This window comes from Cnephaeus nilssonii, assembly GCF_951640355.1.
Source record: "Cnephaeus nilssonii genome assembly, chromosome: 15".
Taxonomy (NCBI): domain Eukaryota; kingdom Metazoa; phylum Chordata; class Mammalia; order Chiroptera; family Vespertilionidae; genus Cnephaeus; species Cnephaeus nilssonii.
This window is the reverse complement of record NC_137086.1, coordinates 55918753-55935406: the sequence shown is the minus strand read 5'-3', so window position 1 is coordinate 55935406 and position 16654 is coordinate 55918753. Positions and strand designations below refer to the sequence as shown.

The following is a 16654-nucleotide window of genomic DNA, read 5'->3' as shown; positions in this document are numbered from 1 at the left end:
CTGGGCAGGGATGTTTCCACGTACTTGGTGGGCAGCACTCCGTGAGGAGCGGGCTGCCAGCTCCCCAACCAGGCTCCCGTGCCACCATTTATCTTCCCTCTTCTGTGTCAGATCCAGGAAAACTCAATCACCACATGGGAACAATTTTATTTTTCAGTGACATTTATTTCAGAATTATTGAAGCAGTGTGATCTTACTTCTCATTCACAAATATTCCTATAAAAATAATCTGAGCTTATTCAGCTTGGTGAAAGGACTTGATATAAAGACAGCACACTCATCCAAATCACATGGACTCCTTAGATATTGCAGACTGGGCCCTTTCACAGGAATGGCTGCTTCCTGGTCCCTTGAGCGAAATTAAATAGACGAACCCATAATAAATAAATAAACAGATAATTCAAGTGGTTGCCTGTTGGAAGCTGGGTGCAAAGGACAGAGGGATTCTGTGAACCGAATGTGCAGTGGTTTCTGCCTAGCTGGCGTTGTATGAGCAGAGAGGAGAGAGGATTGGCCCTGGGAGGAGGGGACTGCTTCTCCCTAATTAATGTGGGGAAAGCAGCTGGGCATTGACGAGGCCACAGTCAAGTACAGCCCCTGCCATGTTCAAACCCTTCTGTACCCTTTCTGCAGCCCTCGCGGTGACTCAGCACAGGTGGGTGCCCTGGGTACAGGTCTCTTCAGCGAGTCAGGATTTCCATGGTGAAGTCAGTTATATCTTGGCCACCTTTAGTACTTCCCAGGAAGACGGGCATCTGCTCCTCTTGAGAGGTGCTGATGTACCAGTTGGGGTACAAGGCAGACTCAAATTCTACCTTGTCCCTGATTTCTTTCTTGTTGAAGATAAACCGCCTGTCTATCTTCTTCTTTGACTGACCGTGGGGGTCAAATGTCTGCAGTGAAATAGAAGGAAGAATTTCTGAGAGGGAAGGAACAGAGAGACTCTGGTGAGACTGTTCTCTGGGTCAGTGAGAGAGGAAACCGAAGAGCCAGGACCAGGATCCAGACGCCCCAGGGATCTTCGTGACCCCAACTTTCCATGTGGTGACTGAAGGAGCTCTCAGCCTTTTCTAGAACTGAGTGTCAGGTTAAGGCTGCCAGGAGTGTCTAGTTTCTGGGGATTTTTGCTGTGTTGTGTTTTTGTTATTTTTGTGTTTTTTTTTTAATTAAAAATTTTAATGGCCTTGGCTAAAATGATTTCAACTTGGAAATGAAGCTTTAGCTAAGAAGGCTGGAAAGTGGGAAGGATTGTGATGTTGGGAGTAGAGTGGAGATGACAACAGGTGACAGCTCTCTTGAATTGATTAATTTCCCAAAGTGTCATGTATCAAATGGAGCAGCCCTAACACTGCATCATCTGTTGGGCGTTGACTGGGCATAATAGCATCAGTGAAATGATTTAATTTTCTGCAGTGGAAGTTGCATGCATTTAGCAATTGCATATTTACAGTTCCGCAAAATTGTCAAGTAGGTCTGCCCCCAGGTTTTCGGAGGGCGGGGGTGGGGTGTGGGGGGGAGAAGGTGGCTGTCTTGGAAGTCAGTGATGGCTAGGTGTGCTTCAGAGGAGTTGAGAAGGGCCTTTGGCTGCTGGTGCTCACTCACCTCCAGCTGCAGGGTGGGCTTCTTGTCCTTCACCACGCAAGATAGGTACAGGTTCTTTTCCTTGATGCCCAAGGCCACGGGTATCTTGTCGATATTCTCGTCTCCTGGCACGAAGCTCATGCAGAACACGACTGGAGAAAGAAGAGGGGCCTTGTGCTCAGGGATGCACAGCAGGGCAGGGTTGGCCCAACCACTGGACCCCAAGCCCAAGACTCATCTAATTTAGCCTCCCCTGTGGGAACCTCCCTATGGATTCTCATGGGTTATAGCAGTGTCAGTTGGTTGATTCCAGTTTTTCCTAGAGAAGGTCTGGGGACTTCCCAGAGCCTATTACAGTGGCAGTGAAGAATTAGGGGGTCTAATTTTTAAAAACTGAAGGAAGGAAGGAAGGAAGGAAGGAAGGAAGGAAGGAAGGAAGCCATCTTGTCGTGTGGTGATGGGCCCATCTCATGAGCAGAACAATTTGATCAACATGAAAGGCAAGCAAAGAGGTTAAGCTGGGCTCCTGAAAGAAACCAGGCACAAATCTATTCCAAGATGTAGAGCAACAAGTGGGAAGAACTTGGGCGAGGAGAGGCTTAGCTGGGACAAGTGGCTGCAAGGACAGACACTCATGTTAATCTTCCTTAGTCACAATGGTTTCACTTGGAGGCCCCAAGGTCATGCTCACAACCCAGTTCTAAAGAAACAGGATTGTTCTGGCCTGGCTGAGAGCAGGACGCTTCCCCCAGGGGTGCCTCTCTCCAAGGTTGGCAGCCCTGGAAGGGAACACACTGCTCCTTTCAGCAGTTCCCATGGCCACACCCCTGCACACAGGGCTCAGCCACGGTGGCAGGGTGCCAGGCAGATCCCACAGCTAATGGGCTCCCCAGACTTGGAAGATTTGCCAGTTACAGCAGAGAGATAAACATTTCTGCTTGTCAGTGAAATTTCCCTATAAGGGCCCATCTGTTGTTGGGTAGGAAGGCTGTTAGGGGATAGGGGCAGGGATGGAAATGGGAGTGAACACATTATCTCTTCACCATTCTACTTTCAATATCAACCACAGGAAACAAGAACCCACAGGCAGTTAGGTCATGTCCATCCAATGACCCCTTTCTAATGGAAGCACTGATATTGTACTGTTGTTAAATGACCTGGCCAGACCATGATCCTAGGTGTGCTTGAGCAGACTAATTTTGTAGAGTTACATCTCTTGCCAGAAAATGAATGTGCTAAGGGAATCAATCTGGCGTCATTGCTGGAACACCCGCCCCCCATAGCATGTTGTTTTCACTGATGTTGATAATTTGCCTTAATACTTTGTTGAAAATGTGGATGACTAGCAAGCTGCCAGGGTGCCAAGAGAGGAATCAAGATTTCCCACTTACCTTGTTGGTTCACATTCTGTCCATTCAGGTGAAGAGCCTGCAGCTCATGTGGTCCAGACAGCACCAGGGATTTTTGGTTTATGTCCCGGAGTCTGCAGTTCAGTGATTGTAGGGCTGCATCACTCTCATAACTGTCATCCCACATGTAGTCAATGGATTCTGAAATGTGGGGCACATGCATTGTTTAGGTACAAAGCGAGCAGGGCAGGCCTGATGAGAGGCATTGGGCTTGTTGGAGGACACACACAGCTCAAGAAATTGTAACACAGTGGGGAGGAAGTTAGGACGGGAAAGAACATCAGATGTGGCACCTTAAGACATGGGTTCACGCTTCAGCATTGTTGCTTGCTATGGATGAGCAATAGAGTGACTAAAGTAAAATGGTGATCCAATAATACTAGGCCAACAAGGGCATGAGATGCGCAGGAGATAGTGTAAGAGGAAGCATTCTGAGAATGTTGTTTGGATTTGAAAATGTGAGTAGTTATCAAGGTCTTATTTTGAGAATAGTTTCAACTAAGAGATGATCAATTTAGTGTCTAGGCTTCTCTGTTTTCCCCCCACTGATGGGCCTAATATTGTAAAGGGCAGTGATGAAGGAATGTTCAAAGAGTTTATCTGAACCAAGAATTTGAGGACATGCCCAGAAGCAAGATCTCAACAGATTGAGAAAGTGTTCCAGGAGAATGACAGTTTGGCAGCTCCTTCTGAACACATTAAAATCAAAGGGTCTTTGAAGTTTCCCCTTTTATGGTAATTTAATTTTTTCCTAAGGTATTGGTAAGAAGAAGGAGAAATGCCCTCTCAGCATCCTCAGAGCAGCCCTGTGCTTGCATCTGTTTCTCTTCTTTTTCTAAATCCCATTTCAGTTTTCTACAATCCTTCTTAAGGTGCCCTGGCTTTCTACCATAGAAGCACACTCCTTCCCCTGTTAAGGAAGCCTTTGGTGAGGTCTGGACTGATTGCTTAGTTGCTGGAGCTATATAGTCACAATTTTAGTAGCTTTATCCCCCCTCCCCCTTTTTGAATAGTTTTAGATAATTGATCAGCCAAATTACTATTTTCATATGTTCTAATAGTTAAATCAAGGTCCTTTGTTAACCCATCAGAGTCTTGGAGGGGATAAGGGAGATCTCTATTTAGATTCCTTAGTTCTGTTCTAGTTCAAATGTATACCTTTACTAGTTCCCCTGCCTGCACCGGGTTTCCCTAAAGGGAGCTGCCAATATTTCTTGTTTTCCCAGTTTATTCTAGTCTTGCTTTCTATTCTCAGTTTCCTGTAGGCCATTAGGGAGTGGTGGTGGAGGGAGACATAGGGGCAAGAGAAGAGAGAGGAAGAAAGGAAGGCAAGTTCATGCAAGGAAGCTCAGAAAGCAGAGGACAGAGTGGAGCAGCTTGAGACAAATGCCATGTGATTTCACTTATATGTGGAATCTAAAAAACAAAATGAATGAACAAACAGAAACATAGATACAGAGAACAAATTGATGGTTGCCAGATGGAAGGGAGATTGAGGAGATGGGTGAAAAAAGATTGGGGAGAAGGGATTAAGACATACAAATTGCCAGATATAAAAACAGTCACAGGAGGTAAAGTACAGCATATGGGATTGTTAATAGTATTATTATAACTATGTATTTTGTCAGATGGGTACTAGACTTATGGGGGATCACCACATAAGGTATTTAAATGTCTAATTGCTATGCTGTACACCTGAAACTAACATAATTTTTTATGCCAGTTATAATTGAAAAACTAAATTTTAGCCCTAGCCGGTTTGGCTCAGTGAATAGAATGTCGGCTTGTGGACTGTGGGGTCCCAGATTCATTTCTGGTCAAGAGCACATGCCCAGGTTGTGGACTCTATCCCCAGTAGGGGGCATGCAGGAGGCAGCTGATCAATGATTCTTTCTCATCATTGATGTTTCTATCTCTCTCTCCCTCTCTGAAATCAATAAAAGTTTACCGTATTTTCCAGCGTATAAGACGACTTTTTAACTCAGGAAAATCTTCTCAAAAGTCAGGGGTTTTATATGCTGGAAAATACGATACTCACTCTCAGCTCCAGCACTGGGACATCGGCTTGCGGGGGGGGGGGGGGGGGGGGGGCAGGCGGGATACAGGTACTGTATTTTCCGGTGTATAAGACCCCCGACTTTTGAGAAGATTTTCCTGGGTTAAAAAGTTGTCTTATATGCTGGAAAATACGGTATTTAAAAAAAGAGGAGAAACCAAGATGGCAGCATAGGCAAACACCTGAACTGCTGCTTTGCACAACAATTTCAAAACTACAACTAAAAGACAAAACAGACATCATCCAGAACCACAGGAAGGCTGGCTGAGTGGAAATTCTACAACTAGAAGGAAAGAGAAAAGCACAATGAGACTCAGAGGAGCTGCAGGAGGCAGAGGTACTGAGACACGTGTGCGGAGAGGACTGGCAACTGAGTACATGGCTGGCTTTCTCAAGAGGGAGAGAGACAAAAGCTCCCAACTGTGCTGAACTCCAGTTCTGGGCAATACTCTGGGGACCCAGACTCATTCAGAGAGAAATTGGACTGTCTGGCAGTGGGCAGAACTCGAGGGCGGTTTTCTCTTAGTGATTACCACGGGACACTGAGACACAAGGGCCTATTAGGGCAAGGCTGACGGGAAACCAATGCTGTCTGTTCCGTCCTGAGACCTGAGACTTCACCCCATTTAAGCTGAGCACAGAGGCTTTTGCAAGTCTCCCATAGGGTGTCTCCAGCACAGAAGTTCTCCCAGCATAGACACAGCTGATCCTCACAGCCAATTGGCCTGGAGGTCAATTCCTCCCAGTGATACCAACAACAATCTAGCCTTAACTACAACAAGACTGTGCACACAGCCCACAAAGGGGTGCACCAAGAGTGTCCATCTCAGGTATGTGGGGAGGCTGAGCCACTGGGCCCTATAGGACACCTAGCACACAAAGCCACTCTATCAGCTCAGGGAAACAGCCAAAATGCGGAGACAAAGAAACAAAAAACACTCAACTGAAAAAGCAGCAAGAGAAAAAACAGTTAGTTACCTACAAGGGAGTACCCATACGGCTGTCAGCAGATTTCTCAACAGAAACTATGCAGGCCAGATGGGAGTGGCAAGAACTATTCAAAGTGATGAATAGCAAGAATCTACAACCAAGATTACTCTACCCAGCAAAGCTATCATTCAGAATTGAAGGGCAGATAAAGAGCTTCACAGTTAAGAAAAAGCTAAAGGAGTTCATCACCACCAAACCAGTATTATATGAAATGCTGAAAGGTATTCTTTAAGAAGAGCAGGAAGAAGAAAGAGGTAAAGATAAAAATTATGAACAACAAATACATATCTATCAACAAGTGAATCTAAAAATCAAGTGAATAAAAAAATCTGATGAACAGAATAAACTGGTGAATATAATAGAATCAGGGGCATAGAAAGGGAGTGGACTGACAATTCTTGGGGGGAAAGGGGTGTGGTAAGAGACTGGACAGAAATGGTACACCTATGGATGAGGACAGTGGGGGTGGGTGGGTAAGGACAGAGAGTGGGGTGGGAACTGGGTGAGGGGAGCTATGGGGGAAAAAAGAGGAACAATTGTAATAATCTGAGCAATAAAGATTTATTAAATTAAAAAAATTTATTTAAAAAAAAGAAAGAAAAAGAAATTAAAAAAAACCCCAAAGCAGTCTTTCATTTTTCTCCTGTCCCTGGGTTATCTCACCTTTATCTTATAGTACTACCTCAAGGGTTTTCTAATAACAGCTCAAATTAAGTCAAGACCTATGACCTCAAGCAAAAGGAGGCCCAGGATTCTAAGAGAAACTCTCCCAAGATCACCTGATGTGAAGCAGGAGCCGGTGGGGCTCTGTGGGCCCCTGCTGGTACCTAGCTCTGGGTCTGGGGTCGCAGGGTGGTCATGGGTGGGCTTATTTAGAATCCTGTTGGCTATGCCAAACAAGTGTTGACAAAAGAATGTCCAATTCTGTAGAAAGCTTTAGAAGAATTTATCTGAGCCCCGATGTTGAAGACATGCCTGAAGCACAATGTCAACAAATTGAGAAAATGCTCTGGAGAATAGCAGTTTTTGGTTGTTGTTAATCCTCAGCAGAAGATATTTTTCTCATTGAATTTAAGAAAACATAGAAGGGAGTGGGGAGGGGAAGAGAGGAGAGAGATCAATGTGAGAGAGATGCATGGATTGGTTGCCTCCCACAAATACCCCCCAACTGGGGTTGAGGGTCAAACCTGCAACCCAGGTATATGCCCTTGACTGGGAATTGAACCCACAACCCTCTGGTCTGCATGACGATACTCTAACTACTGAGCCACAATGGCCAGGGCAGGACTAGTTTTGCAGCTTATTTCATGCATTAGAATCAAAGGAGATAATGTAGGGAAGATTACGTGGAATCCGGTGGTGGTAGATTTAGGGGGCAGGAGAAAGCAGAGCAGGTTATCTTTGGGATTAGATAAAAACAAAATGGAGAGACACACACTTCCTTTACCTTGGTGGCTACAGGACAGTTAATAATTACCATTTGCAGCACATAGAGACATAGAGATGGTTTGTGGGAACAAGAAGACAACAAGGAGGTCTGTGGTCTCCTGCTTTGGTGTCTATAGTTGTGCCCCTTGGGCATAGGGAAAGGAAATTACTCTGGCATTTCAAAAGTGTGCTCTCATAAGAAGCATCAGAACAATGGACAGGGTTCCTTAAGGCAAAGAGTGACGTTTGCTAAGGAAGCTACAAGCCTGGGACTTTATGGCCCACATGACCGCCCAGTTAGCAATTTGTAATCAGACCATCCTGGGTGGTTCCAAGCTTTCCAGGCCTGCATGTGGCCTGAGCTTCTTGGGTCTACTATGTTGCCCTTTTCATTCACCAGGGTTTCAGCTCTGGGGGAGTTTAATTGATTGTTGAGTTATGGACACGGAGAAGGAAGTGAGCAGAGATCTGTCTGCCCTTGGCTCTCAGAAGTACCTTCTTTAAAGATGAAGAAGAAGAGGCTTCGCAGGTCGTCATCCTGGAGGTCCTGTGGGCAGACCATGGGCACTTTCCTCAGCTTCTCCATGGCAATGACGACCGACACGGCCCGCCTGAAACTGGAGTTGTAGAGCTGGTGGGAGACTTTCAGCTGGATTCCCCCATCTCCCAGAGGGATGAGGTCCAGGTCTTGGAAGGAGCACTGTGGGAAGACCAGGGAAGGGAGCGTGTTGAGGTAGCTGGGCCAGAGAACCGTGTTGTCATCAGAGTGGTGGGAGGACCCATAACCGAGCTTCTCTGGAAAAACTGTCATCTCTCTAAAGTCCAGAGAGGGCAGGTGGCTCACCCAAAGGCACCTGGCAGGTTAGAGGCCAGAATGTGGGCTTTTTGATGCCAAATGTGGCATTCTTTTTTAATAAATCCTGTTCATACCTTGTGTATCCTTTGCACAGCTGCTCCACTAACCATAAGTTCCTACCTTTTTACACTTTACACCTTTTTGAATTCCTAATACTCTAACACTATGCATTTAAATTTTTATGTCAGTGGTGATTATAATATTTTCTATACATCTATGCTCATTCAGCAAATTTTTAATTATTTCTTTATTTTTCAGAATGCTGTTTCATAAGCATTCTGCAAATATGTTAAAAGTGGTTGTTATTTGTAAAGTATGTGACCACTTTGCTGTTATTTGGAGAAACTGTGATAAGGTTTACTGAGGTTGTCCTAAGGTGTGACAGTGGTTTAAAAGCTTGAGAGACAGTTGAGAGACCTTTAATGGCACAGAGGAATGCTGACTGTGCGACCCGTGACTGACAGTCAGGTGGCTGGGAGAGGCAAAAGGCCAGAGGGAGAAGCCATGCTCCACTCTGGGCGAGACTAAACCAGTTATGCTGGTTTTGAAACATTTCAGGTGAGACCCAAAACGGTAAAATGACTTGTCTAAGATCAAATAGCAAGTGAGTGATTTTCTTTCAACTCCCAATTCATCATTTTGGTATATCATCTACATCTTGTCACTAACTTTATGCCAGGGAGCAAAAACCTCTTCCACCTCAAAGGGGGCAACATGTTAACTCTCAAGGTTATCTCCTCTGGGTCTCAGAACTTGGCTCCAGGGAGTATGCAGGCTGAGCCCCTCCCCTAAAAGGAAAATCAAATTTGTGTTGAAGCCACTTGAAACCTTGGCTGTCTTTCTGACATCACACAGCAAACCTATCACCACTGCCGTGGCCCTGGCCCTCTGCAAGCATGGCGCCATCACCGAGCCTTAGTGAGTGATGGTGTGGTGTGGGAGCCGCACAGTGGCTAGGTCAGCATAGACTGCTCTGGTCTCACTGGAAGACATGACAGTCATTCTATCACAAGATACCACAAGGTCAAGGTGTCCCAGACTCTTTTTCTTGAGCATTTCCCAGCTCAAAGCTCATCCATGGATTGAATCTAAGCTCCTGGTCTTACCTTAGTCTGTTGTGGGCCATCAGTCTCAAAGAACAGGCCATTCTCATTGTCACTGTAATAAAATCAGAGACACTGCTCAATTATGTCTCCCAGACAAGTTTATTTTTCCTTCCTGCAAACGGTCATTACTGTTCATAGGAAACTACAAGCAGCATGTCCCTACGGCTGCTGGAAGCTGGCAAGTCCCGTGGAGATATGCATGGGACTTCCAGGCGGCAGGACAGGTGTGGGTGCTCCCTGAGGGATCCTGAGGCCTAATGCCCAGGCCCTCAAATCTGAGCCTTCCCTCCCACTGAAGCCAGACTTCACCCTGTGCCGCCCACCTGGCATCTTCTCTGCCCTCCTGCCTTCTGCAGGAAGCCCAGCAACAGCACCGGGATGCCCGTGGGTCCCAAGGCCGGACTTGTTGGGGGAAATCAGCATTTAAACCAGGCTAATTGAAACCCTGCTTGCCACTGAAAGGTGCAGTGTGGGGACAAATCTGGTCTCCACACACAGAGAGCACTTCACTCTTGAACGAGGAACCCTGCTCCACCAATGGTCTCAGTCTCCCCACTGACCTGTAGTAAGCCATCATTTCACTGTCGAGTTCAGTCACTGCTGCCGTGGCTGCTTCAGAAACCTGTGTGAAGAGGGGGAAAATGAGAGGCACTTGCCATGCCCGGCCTGTAGGTGAGTTTCCCTCAACACCTACTACATGAACAGCAGGCAAGGAAACAATCTTTGAGTGAATGAACAGATGTATGAAAGAACCTCCCTTTGGGCCCAGAGGGAAACATTTGCTAAACCAAACCCGAATCAGGAGCGCATCTGTTAGGAGTAGGGGCTTTGACTATGACCTCTCAGGGGTCAGCTGCTATAAGCAGTATTCACTTCCAGAATACTTCACAAACCATAGCATAACAGTACACCTGGCATTTGTGCAAAAAACCTAGCCCTCAGGCAGCGAACGAGAGGGAGAGAAGAAGACAGAGAGAAGCGGAGAGACAGAGAGACCCCTTAGGACCTGATCATAAGAGTTGGTTAAAGTCATACCTAAGCAATGAAGACTGGTGGAGAGAACAGAGTTCTGGACTAGTCCGTCTGGCCTTGGAGAGGAATGCCACCTGCCAATTTCTCCCTCAGTTTTATGACCTTCAAAAGCAGAAGTGCCAAGATGAGAAATTTCCTCTTTGGTTAACTGGTGTCACAACCAAATTTAAAAAAGAGGATGATGGTAACTTCTGGGAGAAGACAAACTGAACAAATTCTCCAGTCCATGGAAGGGCAAGTGGCCATGAGCTGAGACATATACGCACACGTGTCCTCATGCAAATAAGCATTGTCTTCTACAACCATTATGCAGACCATGTCACTACTATTGCGGGGTTTTCCTAGGTTAGATAATGTTCTAATTGGAATTTTGGTAGGTATTGCGATGAATCTGTAGATTGCTTTGGGTAGAATAAATATGTTAACAACATTAATTCTTCCAATCCATGAACATAGGATATCTTTCCATTACTTTGTGTCTTTTTCAATTCCTCTCATCAATGTCTTATAGTTTTTAGGGTACAGCTCTTTCTCTTTATTGGTTAAATTTATCCCTATTTTATTATTTTTGGTGCTATTGTCAATGGGATTGTTTTCTTTACTTCTCTTTCAGATATTTTGTTGTTAGGATACAGAAATGTACCAGATCCCAGTGCAGTGCCTGCCTCGGGACAGCCCTCACATTTTAGAATATGAATGAGTAGCTGGCTCACAACCGGTGCATGGAGTCTAGGAACAGGGCCCTCCCGACCCGCTTTGGCCCATCTGTATCATCGCATGCATCACAGCACTGAATTGAAACTTTGCTCACTCATGTGGTACCACAGGAGGCTATGAATCTTTTGAAGCTAGGTCTACTACAGTGCCTGGTATGCAAACTCAGACAGTGAATGTGTGTTGCCTGAGTGGGTGAGCGGGAAATTTGACAGTGTTTTTTCTCAAATAAGCATGTGCCTATGATGTGCCAGCTACTGTGCTTGCTCTGCACTGTCCAAGGGAGAGGGCCTCTGACTCACAGGCAGGAGAGCAAGGGATTCTACTGCGGGGCAAGAACAGCCCAGTGGGCAAACTTGCCAAGCAGCCTTTTGGCTCCTTTAAAAAAAAATTATTGTTGAGAGTATTACAGATGTGCCCCATACCCCCTTACCCCCGCCCCTCCATTTTCCCACCTAAGGCCTTCACCACACTATTGTCTGTGTTATGTATATAGGCATATAAATTCTTTGGTTAATCTCTTCCTATCCCCTCCCCCATTCTCTCTGAGATTCATCAGTCTGTTTCAGGCTTCCATGCCTCTGGTGCTATTTTGTTTGTCAGGTTATTTTGTTCATTAGATTCCACATATAAGTGAGATCATGTGATATTTGTCTTTCTCTGACTGGCTTATTTTGCTTAGCATAATACTCTCCAGGTCTCTCCATGCTGTCTCAAAGGGTAAGATTTCCTTCTTTTTTTGGAGCTGCTTAGTATTCCATTATGTAAATGTACCACAGCTTTTTTATCCACTCATCTACTGATAGGCACTTGGGCTGTTTCCAGGTCTTAGCTATTGCACCAAGCAGCCTTTTGACGCTTAGCTTGGCTCCTAGTGACTTTATATCAGGAAGGTAGACACCCAAATTCCATCTTTGGTAAGTAACATATTTCACGGGAATCTAAAAGTTGCATATTCAATGCATCAATTTCTTGTGAGTTTCATAAGCAGTAGCTTGTTCCCAACTCTGAGCCCTCATAAAATTGGGTGTCTGGTTCTGCAGACACTCCAGAGGCCTCATCTAGGGAGGTTGGTGAACTCTTGTTTTGACTCCATAGTATCCACTCTATAAAGTAACCACTGGTCTCCAAGTCTCACTGATGGAACTACCCCTTCCCTTGGAATCTTTGTGTTGGAGTCAGCAGGATCTGTTGGTCTGGAAGCTCTGTGGGCTCTTCTGACAGAGAACACGAAGTGCTCTCAATCTGTAGATGTGATTAGAAGCTGAATGAAGGATGAAAGCCAGTGACAGGAACTGAGGTATGACAGGACTGGAGCACCATGTATGGGCTTGCGATAGAGGTAGGAAGCTTGAATCTACTTCTCCATCTCCTGGTGTCGAGGATATATGAGTCTCATTCTTTCTGCTCCAGGGAAATTTTGGAGTCATGGGGCAATGACCCTTGACGTTGTTATCTACAGTACTCTTTACGCCTCATCCAGGCCTTATAGCCTGCACGCAAAACCTGGCATCCTCCTGTCCCTCTAAGGAAGTGAAACATCTTGTGTCACGCAAGCAGCTTGCACAATACACGTATTAAACATTGCCTCTGCGAGGAGACCACTCAGGTCATAGCACTTCCTTCTAGTCCCCAGAGCAGAGAACATCTCACTACAGAGACAGTTGCCCTGGGGTGGGGGCTGGGAGAGCGATAATAATGTAGAAGGGGATGCAAACCCCAGGAAACAAAACCGGTAGAAGTGGGGGTAGGGAGTGGGTAATGTCAGGAGGTTGTAGGGAGCTCCAGCTTTGGGGGAATTCTTCAGCTCTTGTATCTCTCAAGCCCTTGTCAGATGCAAGTTATTCTCTACCCTCCAGCCCATTCCTCCAAGAGAGAAGACTGGCATTTGTTCAGAGCAGCAAGTGCTATGTTACCATCTTATGTTGGATCTTGGGCTCCTACCCTCTCTTATTAAGATTGGCCACACCCAAATGGTCTCCAATCATTTTGAACAAGAAGACAAAGAAAAAGATCATGGCTAGCTCCTTACATTATCATGGGTGAATGGAATAATGTCTGCTCTTTGCCATGGACCAGTCCTTTAGTGTTCATTCTCTTGCTCAGAACAGAACTAAGCCAGGATGGTCCCCACCATTTCTCCAGATCCCATCTCATCCTTGGCACTGACATCCTTACCTTGTTCTTAAGAGACTGCCTGGCCTGCCATAATTTCTATTGGTTTTTTTGGAATCTGAAAGTATAAATGTCCTGTTATAGCCATGTCTGTCTCCATGGCTACCTCTTTCCTTTGCTTTCTGCTTCGAGGATTATTTGGGATTGGACAATCTGATTTTTAGTTGGAGATCTCTGCTCTTCATCTTATAGCATCATCTCCTTGGGCCTGCATCCTCTTGCACCCAGGTCCTCTCCCCCAGTCTAGAGCAAGGAGGGCTTAGCTACATGAGCAGGCAGCTGGATCTGATGGGATGCATGAACTCCAGTGGCTTCTCCACCTCTGGGAGGCCAGTGAAATCTTGTCCTTCCTTTGGATCCAGCAACAAAGACCCTAGTGTGGGTGAGGTGGATGCCAGGACCCTCCTACTCTGTGTCTTTTCTCACATGAGACATTGTAAGAGTTGGCCACAAACACAGGGTTCTGGTACACTTACATCAAGAGTCTGGAAATGTTATCCATAAAGGGCCATAGAAAAAAGACTGCCACACAGGACCCAATTTTCAAATAGATTTTCACAATGAGTGATGTTTGATCAGACAGTTCCAGAACTGATCTGTCAAAGTTAGCCAATGCTGTGCACAATCTCAAAGTTATATATTAGACCTCATAGTAATTTAAAAAATAGAAAAGGGCCAGAGAGTAAATATTTTAGGCTCTACGGGCCATACAGTCTCTGTTGCAACTGTTTAGGTCAGCCCTTGTTGTGAGAAAGCAGCCACAGGTGACACGTAGATGGACAGCCTTAGCTGGGTTTGTCCTGCAGGTAGTGGCATGCAAGCCCCCTACCACACCATTGTATTATACATTTTTCTTGGATATAAACTTAAAACAATACTAAAAAAAATAAAATAATAAAAACCCAAAAAACACCCACCTGTCCTTTACTGAGCACCTACTAAGTGCCAGGCACTTTTGTCTCATGATCTTATTTAGTCTTCACAGTAAACTTTAAGGTATATAGTATTGACCCATTTCACCTATGGGGAAACTAAGGCTGGCAGAAGTGACTTATCTAAGACCACACAGTCAGTAAATACTGGAACCATGATTCAAATACAAGTTAGTTAAACCCAAGCCAGATGGTTTTAAAAATCACTTTTAATTGTTTGAGCATTTATTATCCCCATCTTGTGCTGTCCATGCTGCCCTTTCTCAAGCATCTGACTATATTTTAAATGCCATCTGGTCGTCAGGTGTATAAATCTCGGCAGCTCTGCCCCTACATGCTTCCACGTGGCCCTTTCCACCCTCCTCCCTGATCCTCCACCAGGCTGTGATGTGTGTGTGAACTTTCTTCTTTCTCCTTCTCTCAGGGCTGCACTGGGACTTTCTAAACAGGGTTTTCAGTTCTCTCTCTTCCCTTTTCTGAGTCTCTTCCTTATTCCTCTTTCCTTTCTCACCTGCTACTGGTAGCTCTGTCCCTGGATTTCCTTTGTCTTTTCCTTTTCCCCCAAGGCTTTGTTATAGCACTGTCCAAAAAATCCCTTTAGGGTTCTACCCCTGGAATTGTATTTATTTTTATGATGCTAAAAATTTATTCTCTCCTAAAATCTGTGATAAAATGCTTCTCTCTTAAGCTAGCGGGTTGTTACATCACCAAAGGTGATTTGGCCATTTCCTTCCAGGATGCGGCTAATTTCACTTCTCCAGTCACTTCCTCCTTATTGGCTGGAACTGGGTCTTCTATCTTCTGGAAGAAGAAGTTCTCACAAGGCTCCTCGAATTTGCTGGGCATGTTGTCAAGTCTGGGACCCAAACTCTCCTTAGCCATTTTTGCAAACTACTGAGCAATGTGGAATGAGGAAGCAGCAGCGTCATACAAATTCAGCCCAAACTTCAGTACAATGAAAAGATATTCCAGAATTCACCTATGTCTGACTTGGGTTCTGTTCTCTCCCTGACATTAGAGATTTGGAAAATCTTCCAACACTTAATAATGAATCTATGAGGCAGCCACACCGGACCTGTTTCAAAATAGGTTTTCCCAAGGAGGGACGCTTGGTATGGTAGTTCCAGAGCTCTGTCACAGTTAACCGGCAATGTGTGCAAGCAGAAAGTTACATGTTAGAACTAATAGTGGTTTAAAAATACCCTTCTTAGGCCCCGGCCAGGTGGCTCAATTGGTTGGAACGTCACCTTGTACACCAAAAGGCTGCAGGTTTGATTTCCCTGTCACTGAAAGTCTGCCCTGCCTGGGCATCTGGAAGGTACTGTACTGAGCAGAAGGAGGTATAAAGAAATGGGTGTGGGGCTCCTGTATCAAGATGTGACATGAAGGGGAGTGACCCTGGGTGCATCGGGAGGAACAGGAGGGTCCTGAGTGCCTGGGTGGCTCAGCCTGGCTGCTCCAGGTGGCTGATGCCACCTGCTTTCAGCTGGGGGCCTGTCCACGTCTGTGGTTGTAGGATGCTTGTGGACTGGAGAGCTCGTGGTTACAGCTATGCTTGGGAAGGCTCCCCATTTCTGTGGGTTGGGAAAAGCCATGGCCTCAGTATGCCCCACTGCAATGCCATGGGGCAGTTTAGACGGGTCTTCTTCTCTGAGGCCCCATACCAGCCGGCACTTCTCACCTCTTGGCCTCTCCTCTTGCTCACCACACCCAGCACACAGGCCTCCTGTTTGATACAGAACTTGAACATGCCAATCTCGCCCCTGACAGTGGGACAATGGCTTATCATTGTTGAGTGAACACTGATCAAATGAGCCCTCCCTTGAAGTTCCTGCTTCCTGACTCTTGCTGGCTCCCATCTGAGGTTTCACTGCCTGTTCCCCAAAGAACTCGGGCCCTGGAAGGTTAGTCACTCAGTTCAGCGCCTTTGGGTGGGTGGCTCATGAACCTGGGTCCTGCCTGGTGGGCTGTGCTGCTCTGGCTAACTGGCAAGCTTCCCTGCCCTCTCTCACTTCCGAGTGGGGGTTCCTGAAATTGCTCATTCAGTCTAGAGAATGACCTTGGCCCTCAGGGCTTAAGGCAACTGAGGCCTCCAGCTCCCATCTCCTGTCCTGAGCCCCCCAAGGTCAGGTTGTAGCTGAGGGATGAGACTTGTCCTAGGGAAGCAGCAGATCTGGCAGGTAACAGACTCCCACAAAGGTGCCCAACTTCTGGCTCCGTTTTTCCTACCCACACTGTGTGTCCAGATGGAGAGAGGGCAGAGTGCTGCCCTGTGCCCCTGGGGACTCCCAGACTGAAATATCAGCATCAGCAGGGGCCACATCCTCCAGAGGACCTTGCTCAGCCAGTCCTGACACTAGGAGCTGAGCCTGACT

General features: G+C 46.1%; 1 protein-coding gene across 1 annotated transcript; it reads right to left on the bottom strand.

Moving 5' to 3' along the window:
* Positions 1–259: 259 nt before the first annotated feature.
* Positions 260–10518, bottom strand: IL1B (interleukin 1 beta). The gene is made up of 7 exons (XM_079792655.1): positions 10462–10518; positions 9987–10048; positions 9427–9478; positions 7960–8164; positions 2973–3131; positions 1603–1733; positions 260–893 (listed from the first exon to the last, which is right to left on the bottom strand). Exons 2-7 carry the CDS (start codon positions 10001–10003, stop codon positions 681–683), a joined length of 777 nt encoding a protein of 258 aa, XP_079648781.1. The 5' UTR covers positions 10004–10048; positions 10462–10518; the 3' UTR covers positions 260–680.
* Positions 10519–16654: the final 6136 nt, after the last annotated feature.

What these genes read in the sequence shown, in the direction of transcription:
- IL1B (XM_079792655.1), bottom strand. An exon ending in ACAGAATGTGAACCAACAAG is followed by an intron (nt 1,734 to 2,972) that starts GTAAGTGGGAAA and finishes TTCTTTCTCCAG; the next exon opens with TCGTGTTCTGCATGAGCTTC. An exon ending in AGCCCACCCTGCAGCTGGAG is followed by an intron (nt 894 to 1,602) that starts GTGAGTGAGCAC and finishes ATTTCACTGCAG; the next exon opens with ACATTTGACCCCCACGGTCA.